The sequence below is a fragment of the Sceloporus occidentalis genome, unplaced genomic scaffold (assembly GCF_023333645.1).
Source record: "Sceloporus occidentalis isolate IW3139 unplaced genomic scaffold, rSceOcc1.0.p SCAF_7, whole genome shotgun sequence".
In the NCBI taxonomy this organism is placed as follows: domain Eukaryota; kingdom Metazoa; phylum Chordata; class Lepidosauria; order Squamata; family Phrynosomatidae; genus Sceloporus; species Sceloporus occidentalis.
Window position 1 is genome coordinate 73,186,545 of NW_028316987.1, and position 19,936 is coordinate 73,206,480.

Genomic DNA, 19,936 nt, shown 5'->3' on the forward strand with positions numbered 1-19,936 from the left:
TTTTCAAGACAAATGGAGGAATCTTTTTTTCATCCTCTGAAAACAGACTTGGTTTGTATCAAAAAGAAACAAATGCAAGGAAGGTACAAACAGGCAGCTGACTTCTATCCACAGTTTATACACTCTTCTTAAATATGTACTGTAACTAATTCTAGAGATTCAATGTGATTAGTGGTTTGACTGTTGGACTAGGACCTTAGGAGACCAAGATTCATATTCCTGTTTGGCCATGGGAGCCCACTGTGTGACCTTGGACAAAGTACTCTCTCTCAGTCTCAGAGGAAGGGAGTGACAGACGTCCTCTGAACAAATCTTGCTGAAAAAACTCCATGATAGGTTCATTTTAGGATTGCTATACACTGAAAACAACTTGTAGGCAAACGACAATGACAAGAAGCAATATGACTTATGTTGGTACAATATAATAATCACACAATGCTCCTGTTGAAACAGCTCCATTGGCTGCCAGTTTGTATCTAGGCACAATTCAAAGTGCTGGTTATGATCTATAAAGTCCTATATATGAGATGTAATAACAAAATGACTCAGAAAGCTGAGATACTGCTCTTTTTTTTATTAAAACACAAAACTCTGTGTGTCTGTGTCTGTGCATATGGTTAAATACTACCATACAAAACCTACAAACAAACAGAAAAAACAACAATCATAACACAAAAATAACAAAAAATAACACATACTCTGACTTCCTCCATCCCCAAAGCAATGGTTATATCCTGCTGTTAATAAACTTCCTTTGATTCATAATATATAAATTTTATATGGTATAAGCAAACTCTGTTCATTTTACAAAACCTAATATTGTTAACTGACCCCAGTAGAAATGGATGTAAGAAATAAGCATTTCCCAGTAAGGATTTCTCCCTACTCAGGGTTGTCAATTTGTCCATTTCAGCAAGTTCAACAAATCAACAAATCTTCTTGAATTGGAGTAGCAGCTTCCTTCCACCTCTGAGCATACCAATTCTCACTGCTGTAATCATGTATTGTTAAGACCCTTAACAATTCTGCTCCGGAGATCTGAGATTTTTCTCAATGTGGTTTTGTAAATTAGAACAAAAATACATTCTCTGAAGATGCCAGCCATAGATGCTGGCGAAATGTCAGGAAGAAACTCTGTTAGAACATGGCCACATAGCCCAAAAAACCCACAAAAAACTATAGAACAAGGATGTTAGAAAATTGCTAATGTCTATTACAGATCATCATGACTAGCACTGTGATATTTTATTTTTGTACATTGGATATTATTGGTGATTATTGCATTACCTTTGCTCCCAGCATAGACGTGGGATGTAACTTTAAGTAGGTGGATCTTATCGCATTCTTCCGTCATTGGGTAGCAGGCAGCCCATTTGCAAACCGGGCTTCTGCTGCAGCTTTTCAAGAACAGGAAAATTCCATCATGAAAAAATTCAAGAGAAGCCAGGTTGCAAACAGGTTGCCTGCTGACTGGATGGATGAATGTGATAAGATCCTCTTTCTTAAAAGTACATCCCGTGTCTATGCCAGGAGCAAAGGTAATGCTATAATCTCCACTGTGTTAGTCCCAAGTAGAGTAGACCTACTGAATCAATAGAAAGTACATGCATGCTGACTTGTTAAATTTGTATTTATTCAGTGGTCTAGTCGGGTCAAACAATTAAAACTAATGAAACTATACATATCAAGTTTTGTCTCCTGGAGCCACAGTAACATCCTTATGATAGCCTATATGGCAACCTGCAGAATACTGTTTAACTTCCATCTCCCTCATACAGGCCTGGCCAATGTTAACAATCACAATTAACCTAGGGTAATATTGTGTTTTTCGTTCATTTGGGAATCGCTTCAACATGTAGCACTGCAATTACAATGCTTTATAGTTTTCTGTTAGTCTCACATGTGAAATAAATCCCCTTTGCTTCTGCTCTACAAACAATGCTGGTGTATTCTATTACATTATTGGTTGTTGAAGATACCAGAAGTAATCTTACTGATTTAGATTGATTTCCTTTGCCCAGGCAAGGTGGGTTGTAATGAAAGACCAGATTTATTTATAGTCAAATAATAATTTTTAAAAAATAGAAGAGAAATCAAGTGTTCTTCAGACACTAAGGAGAAAAATCAATTTAAATTAAAATCTTTTCATTTATATACTTCACTCTCCTAAATCTTTTTGGTTGCAAAAAAGGGACACAATACACCAGTTTCATCATTGCAAGCTACAATCTGATGTAAAGTTGTTTCATGCATCACAGCCTTTCCCAAATCCATTTCCCCTGGTTAAATACAGAAATACTTTGGTCCATTTTCTTGATGCACACAAGCATTTGTTCCTGAGTAGATAACACTTTGCTGTTCAGCACTGATTTCCAGTGGGGCCAAAGGCTGTGTTAATAAAAATTAAATTGATTATCATTTTATACTAGTTCAGTGGGAAGCTTTTTCCTATGAAGTGCTATTAACCTTCTGCAAAAGTCAATTTAGGGCTGTAACTGATGGCAGGCTGTACCACAGCTGATTGCTGCATATACTCATGTCTAAGTCTCGAAATTTAGGTCAAAAAGTTGACCCAAAAAACTTAAGTCAACTTATCCATGGGTCAATGCAAGTACTGTACTTTAACTCATATGAACCAGCTCCTGGTGAAGACAAGAGAATAATCTGTCCTGGAAGCACTGACCTCACCCCTATTCTCTTATCCATCCAACCTTTAGTGTGAGCACAAACAGTTATGCCTGCTCAAATTTTCTAAGTTCTTTGGCATTGTTTTCCTTTGCTTCATCCTTTAGTATATGTCTCTATGTTTTACCCTTGACTTATCCATGGGTCATATCAAAATCCATAATTTTGGCCCCAAAACATGCCTTCGACTTATACATGAGGTTGACTTATTGTCAAGTATATATGGTATGTACGAAACAAGCACCAAAATGGGTGGAGTCTGCAGCATTGAAAAACTGCATGCTTCTTTTAGTTTTATGTGCAAGCACATGAAGAAGTGATTCCAAAAGGGCCAGTCCAGACAGGGTGACCAGATGTCCTTCTTTTCCTGGACATGTCTTACATTTCAGTCTTCTGTCCAGGAAGAATTCCACAATGTCCCATTTTGAGCACAACTAAGAAGCATGAATTTATATTTATATGAGTGTTTTAGCTTTTATTTTGTAACATCCTACATTTTTCTTGAATGTTCTCCATTTTGTGGTGCCTTGCCCTCCTTTGTGATTAGGACAGCTGCTCACTCTGAATCCAGAGAATGGTTGTGATGATTTCTTCACTGATTCCACTGGGCTTTTATGCCTGTAGGTATTAAAACTTTTCAGCATGAACCAAAATTGGCTGAATAAGATGGCTCTTTTTAATCTGTTTAAAATATTTCTTGCCTCTACCTCCCTTTCCACTGCGAGACTTACTGGAAAAAAACACCACTTAATGATATTCCTTGGGCACTTTCACACTACACAGTTATAGCACTGCAGTACCATATTAACTGTTGCAATTCCATCCTGTGGAAACATGGAATTTGTAGCTCTATTGAGTATTTAGAATTCATAAGCAGAGAATTCTAGTGCCTCGCCAAACTACAAACTGCAGGAATCCATAAGATGCAGCCATGGCATTTAAATTGAAATTATAGTGCTATAATTGTGTAGTATGAAAGGGGTCCTTGACACTGACTTATTTCAAGGCCAGGCTTCGTTTACTTGGATAAATTCTTTAGCAATATCTGGTTAATGGAGCAGGATCTAGTTATAGAACAGAAAGTAGAGAGCTGTGAATAGTTGGGTTTTGCAATGGAAAGATGCAGGCAGTAGGATCTCCAAGAATCTGCATAAGGGCTGGTGCATTCTAAAGGTAACTTGTTACTTTTGAAGAAGATTCAGGACAGATGAATGAATTATTTCTTCATACAGTATAACGTATGTAGCAAGATCTTGTAGCACCTTTGCAAGTAACTGAAAGAAAGAAGTTGGAAGCATGAGCTTTCATAGACTTAAGTCTACTTCCTCAGATGCATTTGTTGGAGTGGAAAGTCAGGGATGGTCTATATATGCCATTAGTGTGTGAGAATGTCAATTCAAATTCAAAATCTTTATGTATGGAAATAAAGTGGCAAGTCCAGTTTTAAAGATAGTCATTGGTGAACTGTAGCCTGTAGGTAAGGAGAATGGATGAGTGTGGAGAAAAGAGTGATGTGATGAACAGATCAAGGGCTCCCTTGTGAGAATGGGGGTTAGGTAGTGTTGAAATGTGTATAGTGTGCCAAGAAACAATTATCTTTGTTCAACTCATTTTTGATGGGCAGTAGTCTGTGGATAAATTCTAATTCTGCTGTTTCTCTTTCTAAACTTTCTTAGTAGTTCTTTTGTTCAAGGACCACAGTTCTGAGGTCTGAGATGAAATGCCCAGGGAGATTAAAATGTTCTGGCATAAGTTTTCATGTATTCCCATTCTTAATGCCTAATTTATGTCCATTTATCTCTGGCAGACCTTTACTCACCTACAGACAGCCTCCAAACCTCAAACAGGTACTTACCTGCAGGAAGACACACAACACAGATGTGGACACTGATACAAAGCTTTGCCACAAACCAAGATGCAAACTCTGCCCGCATATTTATTCAGGAAATTTCATCACAAGACCTAATGAGATCACCCACGATATTAGGTGGACTTTCACATGCTCATCCTCTGCACTCAGCACTCTGTCTCACACACTCTACATTGGGCAAACAGGCTAGTTCCTTGCCAGAGAATGCGCCTTAGAATTTATTACTGTTGGTTTAATGTAGTTTCTAGTTTTGCCTTTCTTTTAGTTAATTTTTTAATCTGCATTTTTAATTATTCTTGTAAACCATTTTGTGAGTAGTGCTGAACATTTGTCTATGAATAGCATTAGTTATATGTACATTAATATGGGTTTTTATTCCCCCACCCTTTTTGGCAGGCCAGTATACCACTGTCCCAGGAAGCTGTAACTTTGAAACTCAAGGCCAAGAATGGAGTTCAGTGTGTGGACTTTCACAAGATTTTGGAGATGACTTTGACTGGCACATTGGTAATATGACAGTTATAGAACAAGGACAGCAAATCCAGGATCATACACCAGGTAATAGGTTCTTGTTCTCAGCCATTTGGGGGAAATGACTGAAAGTTGTTCTTCCTCACTGAGATATTTTCAAGCCATTTGTTGACAGAATGCCAGGTTATGTTCCGTGGTAGACATGAGATTAATTTTATGTGATTTGCAAAGAAGGAAAGCATCATGAGTGTATGCTTCCCAATAGCTTATTGCAGAATGCCAGTGGCAAGATGGAGTGGAAGGGAAGGTTATTTTGTTTTCCATTGTGAACAAGACAACAGAAAATGCTAGGAAGAGCACTTTAAATTTTATCTAATGCTGCTGTTTGGGTGTGAATAAAATAAAGCCACCCAATGGTTGCCACTCATCAGCCATTTTCATCCTTGCTTGAGTTAGCAAGCAGTCAGTGCAATTTTACAAATTGTTTTTTTTCCCAAAGCAAATACAGTTCTATCACTCCTGATTCACTGTTGTGGCTGGATGCATTTATTTATTCCTCTCTTTAAGATAATTGGCTGCTAAATAAAATGTAAAGATATTAATGAATAAGGATCCCTTGGGAGAAAAATACTGTTCTGTTAAATTAAATTGGTCTTCTGTACATCTGCCTGCATCTGTTTGTTTTTTAAGCTGTTAATTAAAGAGGCACTGGTAAACTTTCCCCTTTCAAGTCCTATTTTGATGAAGAGGCAAAGTATTAACTGCTGTGAGCAGGGTTAACTACACTGGTAACTCATGACAATCTAGTCTTCATGTCATATGTCATATTGTAAAGACCTCTGTTTACACACAATTCAGTTTATGACACACACAGTCTTGGTAGCAATTTTCTTGTTGAATTCAGACTTCTTGTCTAATGTTCTAACAAATTGCAGGAGTCATCACCACAAGCATAATGTCCCAGGTGAGGCCAAACATGGAAAAGTACTCCAGTTGTGAGTGTGAGCCAAAGGACAAATTAAGAGTGTAGCTATGGTCACACAGACAGAAGGTAGATGAGGAGCCGGGAGCCATTTCAAGGACAAGGATCTAGGAACTAGGTAGAAGTAAGGATGACCTAGTATCTAGGTTACATAGGGATAGTAACAATGCTGTTCTAGCAGTTGAAAGGCTAGAAGTGAAGATCTGACTCAGGGATAGGAATCATTAGTTCTCTAGATGTTGTTGCACTCTAATTTCCAGCAGCCCTGCCAGAATAATCAAATGCTAGGAGTTGGAGTCCAACAAAATCTAGACTGACTCCCACCCTTGATTTAAACAGTGAGGTACAGCATGGTGTGAGAGCCAGCATGGTGTAGTGGTCTGAGCACTAAGCTATGACTCTGGAGACCAGGGTTCAATCCTCGCACATCCATGAAACTCCACTGGGTGAGTTGACCACTGGATGACCTAGGGCAAGTCACATCCTCTCAACCTTAGAGGAAAACAAAGGCAACCCCCCCATGAACAAAACTTGCCAAGAAAACCTCATGATAGGTTTGCCTTAGGATTACCATAAATCAGATGTGCTTGAAGACATACAACAACAGCAACAAGCAGAGCTCACTCTAAACTAGCTGTAACCATTTAGAATAACCATCAAGGCTTTTATGTTCTTCTGCCATGAAAGGACTTCCAATCAAAGTACCCCCAACAAATGGTCATCTAGCTTCTGTTTAAAGACCTCCAAAGAAGGGGACTCCACCACTCTCTGAGGGAACGTGTTCCACTGTCAAACAGCTCTTAATGTCAGGAAGTGCCTCTTGATGTTGAGGTGGAATCTCTTTTCCTGTCACATGCATTCATTGTTCCGTGTCCTATTCTCTGGAGTAGCAGAAAACAAGCTTGCTCCATCTTCAATATAACAACCCTTCAAATAATGTTATAGGTTGTAATGTCCATGGCAATACCCATTATAACACTAGTATCTACGGAACAGAAATAGACCTTTGTAAGCCGCCTTGATCATTTTTTGGAAAGGCGGGGTAAAAATAAAATTTATTATTATTATTATTATTAGATCAGTTTTGTAAATTACCATGGTTTCCCCTAAGGCAGAGGTGAGCAAAGTGTAGCCCACAGGCTGCATGTAGTCCCCAGAGCCATTATTGTGGGCCCCTGAAGAAGTTAAAAATGCAAAAAATGTGGTGTGTTCAAACTAAATGGCTTCAAAATGCCCCCCAAATGACCTTTGGGGGTGTTGAGGCCCTTTCCACCATATTTAGAGGCCACCTGTCCCCAGGGGGTAAAACATGTTTTGTTTTGTTTTTCCAAATTTGTTTTGCCTGCAAATGTACTCTGGGAGGCTGGCGGGTTTCCACCATGTTCACACACACACACACACACACACACACACCAATTTGGGCCCAGTGGAGGCCTTTTTTGAAATAGGAAATGAACAGGAAGTTAATGGCACTCTCTGTCTGGGGGCATTTTAGGCCAAATAATTAGGGGGTTGGCAAATGCAGCTGAAGTGGGGATTCAAATTATAAGAAAGAAGATTCCATCTACACACTAGGAACAACTTTTCAATGTAAGAGCTGTTTGACAGTGAAATAGATTTCCATGGAGGGTGGTGGAGTCTTTCTCATCTTGGGAAGTCTTTAAACAGAGGTTGGATGGGCATCTTTCATGGCTGCTATAGTGTATGTCAGGGGGCTGGACTAAGTAGCCTTTGCAGACTTTTCCAGTGCTACGATTCTATGATTTTATGGTTCTGTGAACCCTCTCCCAGAAATCTCCAGTCTCCTTTCACAGAACTGCAGTACCTAGAGCTCAAACTCATAAGAACATCATCTTTATTGTCTCTATTGAAGTTATCATCTGAACTTTCAGAATAACTGGGAGCTTTGCCCCAATTGCCACCTCAAATACATTCACTGAAAACTGTATGACAGCAAGAAACTACATAAGATTGAGGGTCAAATGGTACAAATTCCAACCCTTAAAGGCAACAGTCTTCAAGACTTTGAAATCTCTTATACCACAGCTTTGAAATCCATTAGATACCTTCACCTTAGGAATGAAAAAGCCAAAATTACATGCAATTGTAGGTAAAAGCAAATGTAACTACAGTAGTTCTAGGACTCGGCTTTTCAGGCTATAACCTCAATCCTTGATTCAGCTGCAGCAGATTCTTAAAGTGATGAAGTAATGGGCTGTATGACACACTTTTTATTTGTGTTGTGTTCATTGTTGCTGTCTAGAAAAGTTCACCTTTTCTAATCACAATTTCTGTCACCCCATACATTGGTTAGAAGTTTTCAAATGCTATGTAATGTACATTAATTACTTCCTCAAATTGCTTCCTCAAACACTTAATGTGTTGCCCTTCATTTCCTAGAATACACCAGCATCACTTCTTAACAAAAGCTGCATGCACACTGCAGAACTAAATCCAATTTGACACCACTTTAACTGCCAGGGCTCAGTGCTGTTCTGGGGACTGTTGTTTTGTGAGACGTTTAGCTTTCTCTGTCAGAGTGCTCTGTTTCCACAATGAACTACAGTTTCCAGAATTCCATAGCATTGAGCCATGGCAGTTAAAGTGGTGTCAAACTGGATTATTTCTGCAGCACAGATGCAGTCAAAGTAGATCATTGGAGTTAGATTAGAAAATGAAACTAAAGACAGCCTTTCTCAGGCCTCTTCACATACTCAATATGTTTAATAAATCCACTGTCTCCTGAAAGGACCTTTGCTTTGAACTTTTTCTTCATTATTTGTTTTGACTTGCATTTAAAAAACAATTTATCTGATTTCTGTTTTTAATTTTAATTTTAATTTATTTTATTGTTACCCCTTCAAGTCCCATTTCTGGGGAAGATGTGATATATAAATCGAATCAGTGTATAGATTTAATTGTACTCACACAAACATTTGTGTGTGGGGGGAGGAGAATAGTATCAAGTCCTGCATTTTATTCCTGTTGCCCAGTGCCTCAGGTTTTTAACATGGAAATCAAAATAGTTACAGACTACGATTTGCATAAGAATCTAACCTTTGATACAGCATTATCAATAGTATTTTTCATCAACTGGTATCAGATGGAAAGTATGATGCTTGGTGAGAGAGGATGGGCAAGTTTTTTTAAAAAAACTAGTTCCCAGAATCCCGCAGCCATTGTGGCTTCCGTGAATTGTAGTAAAAATGACAACATAATTGCTAAACTTTAGCAACAACATTTTGAGTTTCACTGGAAATATTATAAGAGTAGATTCTTGATAAGTGAAAAGTCTTGATAAGGTAATGGTTTCTGTTTTCCCACACCAGAGTATGTTTGATCCAAGGATGTCATAACCTCTAAAGAAAAGCATGTCTTGGGACAAGATATCCTTCAAACTTTCTTTCATTTAAATTAATCTCAAAAGTCTGGAAAAGTTTATTTGTATTTGTCCTGCAGAGAAGCAGCATGACTCCATTGAGATACCAGAAACGTACAGTTATAATTTAAGATAAAAACTACAAATATGAAAGAAACAAGAAGTGCTTAATAAACCTGAGAAAACTTTCAGCACAATAGATACACTTTATACAGGAAATATAGTTTCTGCAGTGAGCTTCCCTAGTACTGATCATGACTTGTTGTAATATGTAAATAATTAACAAAGAAACATTTAGAGCTTGGTGTTGTTGTTGTTTTTGTTGTTGTTGTTGTTTTTGGAGAGGTTGCTTTTGGAGAGCATGCTCAGAAATCAGGGTTTTTATTTTAAAAAAAATGCTATTTCAAGTGCTGTAAAAATCACAATATAGACAGCTGGCTTTCTTTGGCATTATCAAGCACAATGGTTGTATGCATAGGAGAGCTTCCTCCATGCAGTGGCTAGGTTCTTAGGCTGGGACCTGATAGACAAAGGTGCGGGTTTCTGCTGCACCATAAAATTCAGTGATGTTGGGCCTATCATTAGTTTTCAGCTTGTCCTACCTCATAGGGTTGCTGTGAGGATAAAATGGTAGAGCAGGAAAGCTATTTATTCTTCTTTGAGTTCATTGAAGGTAGGACAGGATATAAAAAACAGAAGACATTTTCCTAGTCCCCTAAAGACTTCCTACACTACCACTGTAGTGGCATATAATATCACAGAAATTTCTCATAGGTTGATCAGTATATAGATTTAATAAAGTAAAGAAATGTAACTATATCTATTAATGCATACTTATATTTCACCGTATCAGCCTGTTGTTTGATTCTGTACTTAGAGCCATGAATATAGATCAGGACTCCCAGTTCTACTATAAGTATGTATTGAAATATCGGTATTGGAATTATGTATTTAAGTGGGTTGAGAGTTGAACTGTGTCTCTGGAGACCAGGGTTCAAATCCTGACTTGGCCATGTAAACTCAATGGGTGACCTTGGGCAAGTCACACTCTCTCACCTCAGAGGATAGCAATGGCAAACTCATTCTGAAGAAACTTGCCAGGAAAACCCCATGATAGGTTCATCTTCTGGTTGCCATAAGTCAGAAGTGACTTGAAGGCAGACAACACAACAACAATAACAACAGATCACATATTGTGTATTCCTGCATGACTGGGGGTTGGATTGGATGGTCGTTGTGGTCTCTTCTAACTATGATTTTATGGTGCAACAAGGTAACTTCCTTTGTTGGATGTGGCATCCTAAGAAAACAGTAAGGTTTCTTAATTTTAATTCAATGTTAATGATTTTCTGTTTACTTAAAGGTAATGGAGATAACTTTTTGTATGTCAATTCAACTACTCAATGTGAAGGGGAAAAAGCAAGAATAATGACCACCACATATTTTCCAGCCAGTCTGGCAGTATGCAGACTCCGCTTCTGGTTCTGGACAAGCAATTCCCCCCAAACAGGAATGTTAAAGGTAAGCAAAACAAGACCACTTAATATCTACTTGATTACAGTAGCATTATTCATCCTTCTCCTTATTTCCAGTTCTATGCTTTCCCACAGTATGGTCCAGCCTGATGCTTTGTTCTCATTTTTCTACAGCCAAGCATGCAATCCCACCATCCCACCAGTGTACACAGTTTTTTAAAAACTTACTGCTGTAGGTCAAGCCACTATTAGCCACTCATTTTTATAATAATTAGTCTTCCAAAGTAGATAGCATTGGTTAATAATAATACCATTAATAATAAATCTGCAATGTGGAAGAGTAGACCCCACACCCGCATTATATTACATTTCATAAGATATTGTGTGTGTTTATTGCATGTAATGACTCTTGGTTAAATTAGATTACAATCCTATGCCTGCGTGGAAATAAATTTCACTAGTTCAATAGCCTAACCTATTTCACAAGGTTTTTGTGAGGATAAAAGGTGAGGGGAAAACCTTATACACCACCCCGAGCTACTCTCAGAAAATAAATAGATGGATATTTATTTTTGAGCAATAGTGTTTTGGCCTAGTGAGGCACAAAGCAAACATGATCCACTCTAGAATTCAGAGACCTAGCAATGCTAGTCAGGAATGTCAGTATGCAAAGGCATCTTGTAGCACCTTTGTGACTAACTGTGCGAAAGAAGTTGTAGCCTAAGCTTTCATAGATTTAAGTCTCAAACAGACAGCCCAAAAGTGCCGCTGTCAATCTGATCTGGAGATGAGGTATGCACATGATGCATGCCCCAGATCGCTGAAAGGCCACAAGAAGGCCAAGCCGGGGCCATTGAACATGGCCCAAACCCAGCTCCAAAAGGTGCGGTTTCTTACCGTTCCTTTTCGCTGCCCATTCAGGACTGTGGCAACAGCTGCCCTCAGGACTGCAGCATCTAGGTCCCCATCTGCTCTCCCCCACATCAACTTCCTCAGTTGCATCTGAGGAAGTAGAATGAAAGCTCATGCTACAACTTCTTTCATACAATTAGTTTCATAGATGCTACATAATCCACCCTAAACATGTTTTAGCAGGTCAGGTGTCCTTGTGCACTTCATTGCCCACACATTGGTTATTCCACTATGTGTGTGTGTGTGTGTGTGTGTGTGTGTGTATAATTGTGTGTATTAAGTGTGTATTATTTTGCATATTATTTTCTGTCCCAAATCTGATATACATATCAGATTTGGGGCAGAAAATAATATGCAAAATACTGTAATACAGACTTTTTAAACTCTCCAAGACATGCTAATAGAAAGCCACTTGTATGCATTTGTATATGCAAACATGTACATTTTCTCTCTTTTTTATTTGCATCTCTTTCATCATCATCCATCACTTTCAAAAGTAGCTCAGTAATTTCCAGAGACTGATACATAAAGATCTCCATTAAGTTCAAGGGCAGAGAATCCTTCCCACTCAGCCACAAATTCAGACACAAAGGAGTCTCCTTCAGTATAAGGAAATCCAGTACCTGCAGATTCTGTAATGGAGTTTGCCAGTATCCTTTCTTCTTTCCCTGCTGTAATTTCCTACTTTTTTCTTATGTCCCTCCCCCCCCCCCCAAAAAAAAAACTGTTATAAGAAATAAAGACAGATTAACTGTATAATGCCTTTGATTGGAAGCACTAGGAACTCCCTTGTCTGGAAGCTGCTCAAGGGTTACAAAACCTGTTTTCTTTCAGTGCAAAAAATTGAGGATTACTACTTTTCTTGATAACTTTTTCCAATTCCACCCCTACCTGTTTGTGTTGAGATTCAAGATGTGGAGCTCTCAAATGTGAAGCTCTTACCCTCCACAGATGCATTATTTTCTTGTTAACGTTGCTTGGTTTCAGAGGCTTGTCCCCCATGTTGTTTTACTACCTACAATGAGATGGAGAGAGTAATTGCTACTTCACTGTTCAGCATCCCTTCACTGCAGTGCTGCTTGAACATATTGCCATAATACTGGAAGTTAAAGCAAAATTAATTCCCCCTGTGATAATATATGTCCAACATTTCATTTTTCCAGCTTGTTAGGCAGTTCATATAACATAAATTGATGTAAACTGGGGTATAATAAATTATAGCAAGGACATAGCAATTTCATTTTAAATGGCTATTTTTTTTGTGTGTGGGGGGGGAATCTTCAGCTCAGTTTTGTTGGGTGGATGCACAGCTTGGTCAAGCAGCATCCTTCTCCATGTTTTGGAACTAATGTTATTGTGTTGTATGCAGTGCTGCTTAACAAATTTATTTTTGCTTCTACTGTACCAGGCAAATGTTTTCCCTATGATTATTTTAACAAAGGCCCGTTATAGACGGGCGTAAAGTACGTCCTGGGGACATACTAGGGTTAGGCAAAGTGCATGCCTTACGCATGCACCTAACCCTAGTACGTCCCCAGGACGTACAAAATGGCGGCGCCCTTTCATAAACAACTTGAAGGCACACAAAAACAATTATTATTATTATTATTATTATTATTATTATTATTATTATTATTATTATATAGCGCTATAGATTTACACAGTGCTGTACATACAATAAAAAATCGACAAAAATGAAACCTGCCAATGGCATACATTCTACAGGATAACAAAATAAATGTAAAACAATAGATAATACCAAGATAGCATTAGATAAAATAAGCAACTCTAACATGAGCTTTAGGTTTTTCCATTTAGTTTGATCCCCAAACCTTTTGTTTTTGGTCTTGCTAAACTTTGAAATGTGACTCTTGTGCTAAATTTATCTGAAACTGAATTAACTTGCAAAGAGGTTCCTCAATATTGAATTGCAGGATTTATGATTTATGATGGAAGGCCCAAGACACAAAGGTGGTGACTGGTTCTGCTGAGGCCTCAGAGGACATTGCCCTAGAGTACCACATTGAGGCTAGGCCAAATCTATGGCCTTTGATGAGCAGATATTTGCCAGCTGATTCAGTGGGACTGCTCTAGTTGGCAGTAGCAATTATATTCCAACCATTGTACTCAATAATTAAGTATAGTGTACACTCAACCCTCCATATTTGTGGAATTGATTATTCATGGATTTGATTAATTTTTTCTCTCTAGGAATATCTAGGTTCTCCAGTGCAAGTGCAACTCTATGGTCAACTTTAAGAAAAGGTTGCACTGAAAGACCTAGAGATTTCTAGAGAGAATACTCTACTAGGCATTTGTAGCTCCTCTAGTGCAGTTCTAAGGCTAGCGTCTGTCAGACGTTGACCACAGAGTTGCACTGAAGACCTAGAGATTCCTAGAGAGGTGTCCTCTCAGATAAAAACATGGTGTTTTTGTTATTTGCAGTTTTTCTATATTCACAGTTGCCTTGTGCCCCTAACCCTAGCGAATATGGAGTGACAAGTGTATTTTCAAAACTGGCAGAGTTTGATATAAAATGCAGCTGTTCAGTGCTCCCCTGTTTTCTGGAAGATTGTCTAAATATTTAACTGTTGTGCAGTGGTGTAATAAAACTGGGGGAACTATGTAAAAGTGTTTTCTGTGTTTTTATATCAATAGGTATATGTTGCTGAAGAATATGGAATGGATATTTTGATGTGGGCAGCAACAGGAAATAAAAGAAATGCATGGACATACGCAAGCGTGGCCCTTTCCAGCAACAGTCCTTTCAAAGTAGCATTTGAAGTGGAGTCTGGAGTGAATGAGCCTATAGAATTTGCCCTCGATGACATATCTTTCACACCAGAATGTGTATCAGGAGGTAGGTAATTGTACAAATTGTAGATCTATATGGACTTGGAAAACTGTCCCGAGAATAAACTTACTGTACATATGTATTGTTTTGTTTTTGTTTTTGCTATTTTTAAGATTTAGAAATAAATGCATATGTCACCCTTCAAAATAAATGTAGATAGTACATTTTAATAATAATGTCATAGTGCCTGTGGTAATTTCTAGAATATTGTCACACACACGATTTTCATAGGGGTACTCAATCTTTGTATCATCCGGTCTCTGTTTAAAAACTTCTGAAGAAGGAGATTCTACCACACTCTGGGGGAGTGTGTTCCACAGTCAAACAACTCTTTCTGTCAGGAAGGTCTTCCTAATGTTGAAGTGGAATCTCTTCATCTAACACAATTGCTAATTTCTGAATCAGAAAAAGGCAGAGCTAACTACTTCTGGAGACCAAACTAGATGGAACAGTAGGAGGCTTTTATGTCACTTAATTCTTCACAGTTCCCAAGTGCTATCCCCCCATGCTATGTCCCATTGTAGGTTTATCCCATGGACCTCACTCCCAAATAGCTGGATGAGCTCCCTCTCAAACCAAGAACTACCCTGCTCAGTTGTCTTTGAAACAAATTTGCAGGAAGCCATGGGCTGGGAGCAGTCCACCACCACAGCCAATCACTGTAACTTGGGCTACCACAGCAAACTACAAATCTAAGGATTTTGTAGGATGTAGCCATGATTGTTAAATCAGTGTCAAATTGCATGAATTCTGCAGTGTTGCAGTAGCCTTGGATTGACTATTCCCTCTGATTTGATTTGAATAGCAATAGCAATCGCACTTAAATTTCTATACTACTTTATAGAACTTTATCACATGGCAGGCTTCCTGTGAGTAAATCATAAAAGAAGCATGATTGGGGTTCACACCCCCACATGCTTCTCCTGTGAGTAAAGCATCATGGAGGCATCGGGGCTTGCTTCTCCCTTCAGTAAATCATCATGGAGCCACCATTTGGCAATAATGGAAGATCCTGTTATTACCAAATGGCGGCTCCAAAGATGGTTTACTGATGGGAGAAGTGAGTCCACGGTGCCTCCATGATGATTTACTCACTGGAGAAGCGAGTTACGATGTGAATCCTGATCATGCTTCTTTTACGATTTCTAATGATTTTATGGTGACTTACTCATGGGAAGCCTCCGCGTGATATAGTCCATAGTGCTAAATGCTCTCTAAGTGGTTTACAATATATTAGCCAGTTGCTCTTAACAAGCTGGGTACTCATTTTACCAAGCTACAAAAGGATGGAAAGCTGAGTTAGAACAGCTTAATCCTATGCATGCTTGCTTAGAAACATGGAGTTTAATGAAATTTACTCAAAGGTAAGTGTGTATGAGATTACAGCATGATACTACTTCACACTGTGGGGAAGATATTCTTTATTGAATTCTCCAACCCAGGGGATATGATCACTCTGCTAAATGCCTCCATTTGCATGTGAATGAGGTAACTGTGTGGAAATTAGTCATCTATTTAACTATACATGCTTAAGGAGGATATCTTTTGCATGGCTGGCAACAAACAGATGGCAACAGCAACAGTTATGGCTAAATGAAAAATGAGAGCAGGGCTGAAAAATATGCTCATGAATAATTTGCCACTGGTTGTGCTGCTCTAATTATGACCTCCAGTTGCAAAACATCCATGCCTCTTCAGTGAATTGTTTAACACCATGTTTAAAACAATGACTCTTTTGTCAATGGTGATAAAAACACATCTAATGGGACGTGAGCAGCACACTTGGAATTCTTGTAGTACAGCACAATCCAGCACTTGTGAAAAATAGAAGGATCGTGTAGTAAAGGAATTGCTGTAGCACAGTCAGCATGCATAGCATTGTCCTTCGTTTTATTGTTGTTCTGGACTAAAATGTTGCAACCCTGGTCATTAACTAAAGTTAGGCTCTATTACATGCCACTGATTTCAAGGGGAGGTATTTAAGGATGTGTTCAACTCAACCTGAGAACGAGAAGACACTTTCCATCTCAAAGAGGGTGTTAATGGATCAGGTAGAGATGTATTATACTATATGATGATTCATTCATTCTGTTAGTCTTGTGACTCCACAGTTTACTGTGTCCCTATAACCTTTTGCTCAAATTGCTTTGAAAATGGCTTGTTATTGTTGTCCTTTGTTGTAGTCATTGGGAAAAGCTACTGACAACTAACACTGTTTCAGTTATCTTTCAGTCCAGCTGACAAGAGCAATACAGTACCATAGAAAGAGATAAATAAATCTCTAGATGCTCTATTATATTGAAATGCTTTTGAATTATGTATATACTGTTGCAGCTGTTCCTTAGTTTGGATCATTGCTCAGCACTGCAAGCATGAAAACTCCAACATCACCTGAGTACATTTTGGATAGCAAATAGGGCTGCACTAATGTAAATACAGAAGTGATGTTAAATGCACTTTAAAAAAAAGTAATACTGTAGAAGGTTAGTTGCTCTGGATACATGCTGCCACAACTTTGGCTCCGTTTTTTATTTCGGTGCATTATCGCTGTGCCTAGGCAACTATTGCTGTCATGATTGAACTATGGGTATGACGGATCATAAGTACTCACTAATTGAAACATGACGAATTTCCAATGATTCGGCATTTATTACGAGATTTAACTTCTTGCATTAACTTTTAAAACACAAAACAAGGATCTGCAGCTGATTCATTTCTATAAGATGGAGACATAAGGTCGTTCCTTTGTAATGAAAGATGGCAGTGCCTTTATTTTTTACTTTACAGGGTAAAAAGAAGAAGCTTGTCCCCTCTGTCTTTCTGTATGTTATGTGTGTGTGCATTCTACAAATGGTTTTCTTTCTTTCTCTGTGTGTTTCACAAAACATTTACCATTGTTCCACAACTTTTCAATGCAAGAGAAAAGAATAACATGGGAACTTGCTGTCATGCTTTTCCTCTAATGTTCTGTTCCCTTCACAGATTGCTTTCTTGCTGTAGACTTTTTCCCTTCTCTTTCTGCATTATTGCTTCTCCAGCCTCACTTTAATTACTTTAGGTTTCCCAGGGCAACATGTTCTAAATGGAAGCAATCACAATTTAGCTGGTTGGTAGCTCTAAGCAATAAAGCATTATCAGCTCCTTAAGTTCACCAGTGGTTTGTATTTGTTCTTAAACAGTAAACCCTCATTAGAGAAGAGAATTTTGCTAGTCTCCAGAATCTGGATGTTTGTGACAAAATACATTCAAATGCAGTAAAATGCTCGAGCAACTCCCTTTCTTTATTAAATGCAAAAGTGAGTATTGCCCTCTCTTGATCCCAATGAATACTTTTTCTTTAGTTGGTAGTAGTTGGCATTTGGTTCCAGTCATGGACTGAGTTAAATGTACTTTATTTATTGATCATAGTAAGTATAATTTCATATGGTACCAACTAATACATTCTGTTCAGTGACAGTTGTGTGGTTGTTTAATTTTTTTCTTGAAATTATACTTCCTGGAAAACTTGGAGATCCAAACTGGCTTTTAAAATAAATAAAGAAACAAAGGCTGCGGCATTGAATCCACTTATCTTGCAACAGTCCTCATAGCCTTATTTCCTTCCATGGTTCATGTCCCTAACTTGAAAACAATGAAGTTTTTACTTTAGTTCTTGCCTTCACTGGAACTATTGCAATACAGAAAGGTAGGCTCAATAAAAATAAATAAAATTTTTAGAGGCTTTGGTTAAGTGTTCCTTATGAAATTGTATGTTTATGTTTGTGCACATGTGTACTCTAAGAATGGCAGATTTGGTTAGTAAATTTTGCAAGGCAAATCCAAGAAAACAAAAAATATTAATTTTGTATATATTAAAAATATATATTTGTATATATTAAAAATAGACAAGGATAAATTCTCTGTAAATCAATCAGGTGTGTGGAAGTACTTGGAATTAAAATTTTCATCAGTCTACTCCTCTTTTTATATCTGTCTATCTGTCTATCTGTCTATCTGCCTGTCTAAGCTTCTGTTTGTCTGTTTATTTAATTTATATACTGCCTGGCTGACAAAAAGCCCTCATCTGTCAGTAAGCCCTGACAGGTTTATCTGATTGTAGTGACAGCAACAACATAAACACTCTGAGTTACCATGGTCTAGCCACCATTTTAATCTCTCACAATGCCCCTAACATGGTGTCACTCTGAGGCCAACTAGACCCAGTTACCTAATAGCGCTTGAGAAATTTTACCCAAAGTAGTTTTTGGGGTCAGTATAAGCTGTATCAGTGGGCCCAGCCAAAATATCTTGGCCCTAGCGGATGCCCAGGAATGCCAAGTAGTGATGCTGGCATGGAAATTAGTCCTTTCATTGCAACAAACTGAAGGCAGAAAGGACATTTCAAGGGACTTGAATTTGGGCTTCTGCTCTTACAGTTCCAGTATCAGGCAGTCAAAACTGGTAGCAAATTTATTATTCCCTCCCCCTCGTGTTTATTGGTTTTAACACTTTATTCCACACTCTCATTTCACTTCCCAATCTCCAAATGAAGTAAAATTGTGTGATCAAACCCAGGAGCCACAACTCTGGATTAGAGTGAGGATGCCTACAGTCCAGCCTGATCTTCCTAACACTTAAATTGATCTGTCAAGTTTCATTAAATTCTTTTTGCTGCACTGTAGTGTAACTTGTTACAAAGAAGGCAACTTTGTTTTGAGCCTTGCAATCTAGTGGGAGATAGTGTTTCAGAATCAGGTGCACCAAGAGCAACGGTATTGACTCCTGAATATTTTGAATTACTCCCCGAGTCAGAAAACCTATCCTGTCTCATCAGATTCTAATGTTTCAAGAGCAGATGTTCTTATGGATAGATTAGAACTGGATTACCTATTTCTTTATGGACCAAAAGTAAGACCTTGGGCACTCACTCCCTGAATTATAGGCATTGGTAGGCAGTTAAATGCTTTAGTGAACCCTCATGATAATTCACAACCCTGTCAGGAAGCCCATAAACTCTGCAAGTTTGACTTTGTGAATGTTGGTATAATCAGTCAAGTATGATACTTGTCCTTGCACAGATCGCTTCTTTCCTGCAAATGAAGGGACAGGTAGAATGCTAATGCTGTGAGAATGAGTTTGAACTAACTGGCATAATATTGATCTATCCAGCCTTTTGAAATAGTATTGTGCTCCACAAAATGTGGTTTTCATAACTTTTTAACCTATGTAGACACAGACTGAACATGATTAAAAATACCATTAAGGTATAGTAAATAAATCAAAATTCAGCATTTGCTGTACAAGTTCCTCAGATTCACACACATTCACA

At 38.2% G+C, this 19,936-nt stretch overlaps 1 protein-coding gene across 1 annotated transcript in view; it reads left to right on the plus strand.

Annotated features, from left to right (window-relative positions):
* The window catches only part of MALRD1 (MAM and LDL receptor class A domain containing 1), a 281,268-nt gene that overhangs the window by 167,816 nt on the left and 93,516 nt on the right, over nt 1-19,936 (plus strand). Inside the window, exons 23-25 of the mRNA XM_089531427.1 lie at nt 4,952-5,113; nt 10,751-10,908; nt 14,433-14,634. Of these exons, the coding sequence (XP_089387553.1) occupies nt 4,952-5,113; nt 10,751-10,908; nt 14,433-14,634 (522 nt within the window). The remainder of the gene's footprint in view (nt 1-4,951; nt 5,114-10,750; nt 10,909-14,432; nt 14,635-19,936) is intronic.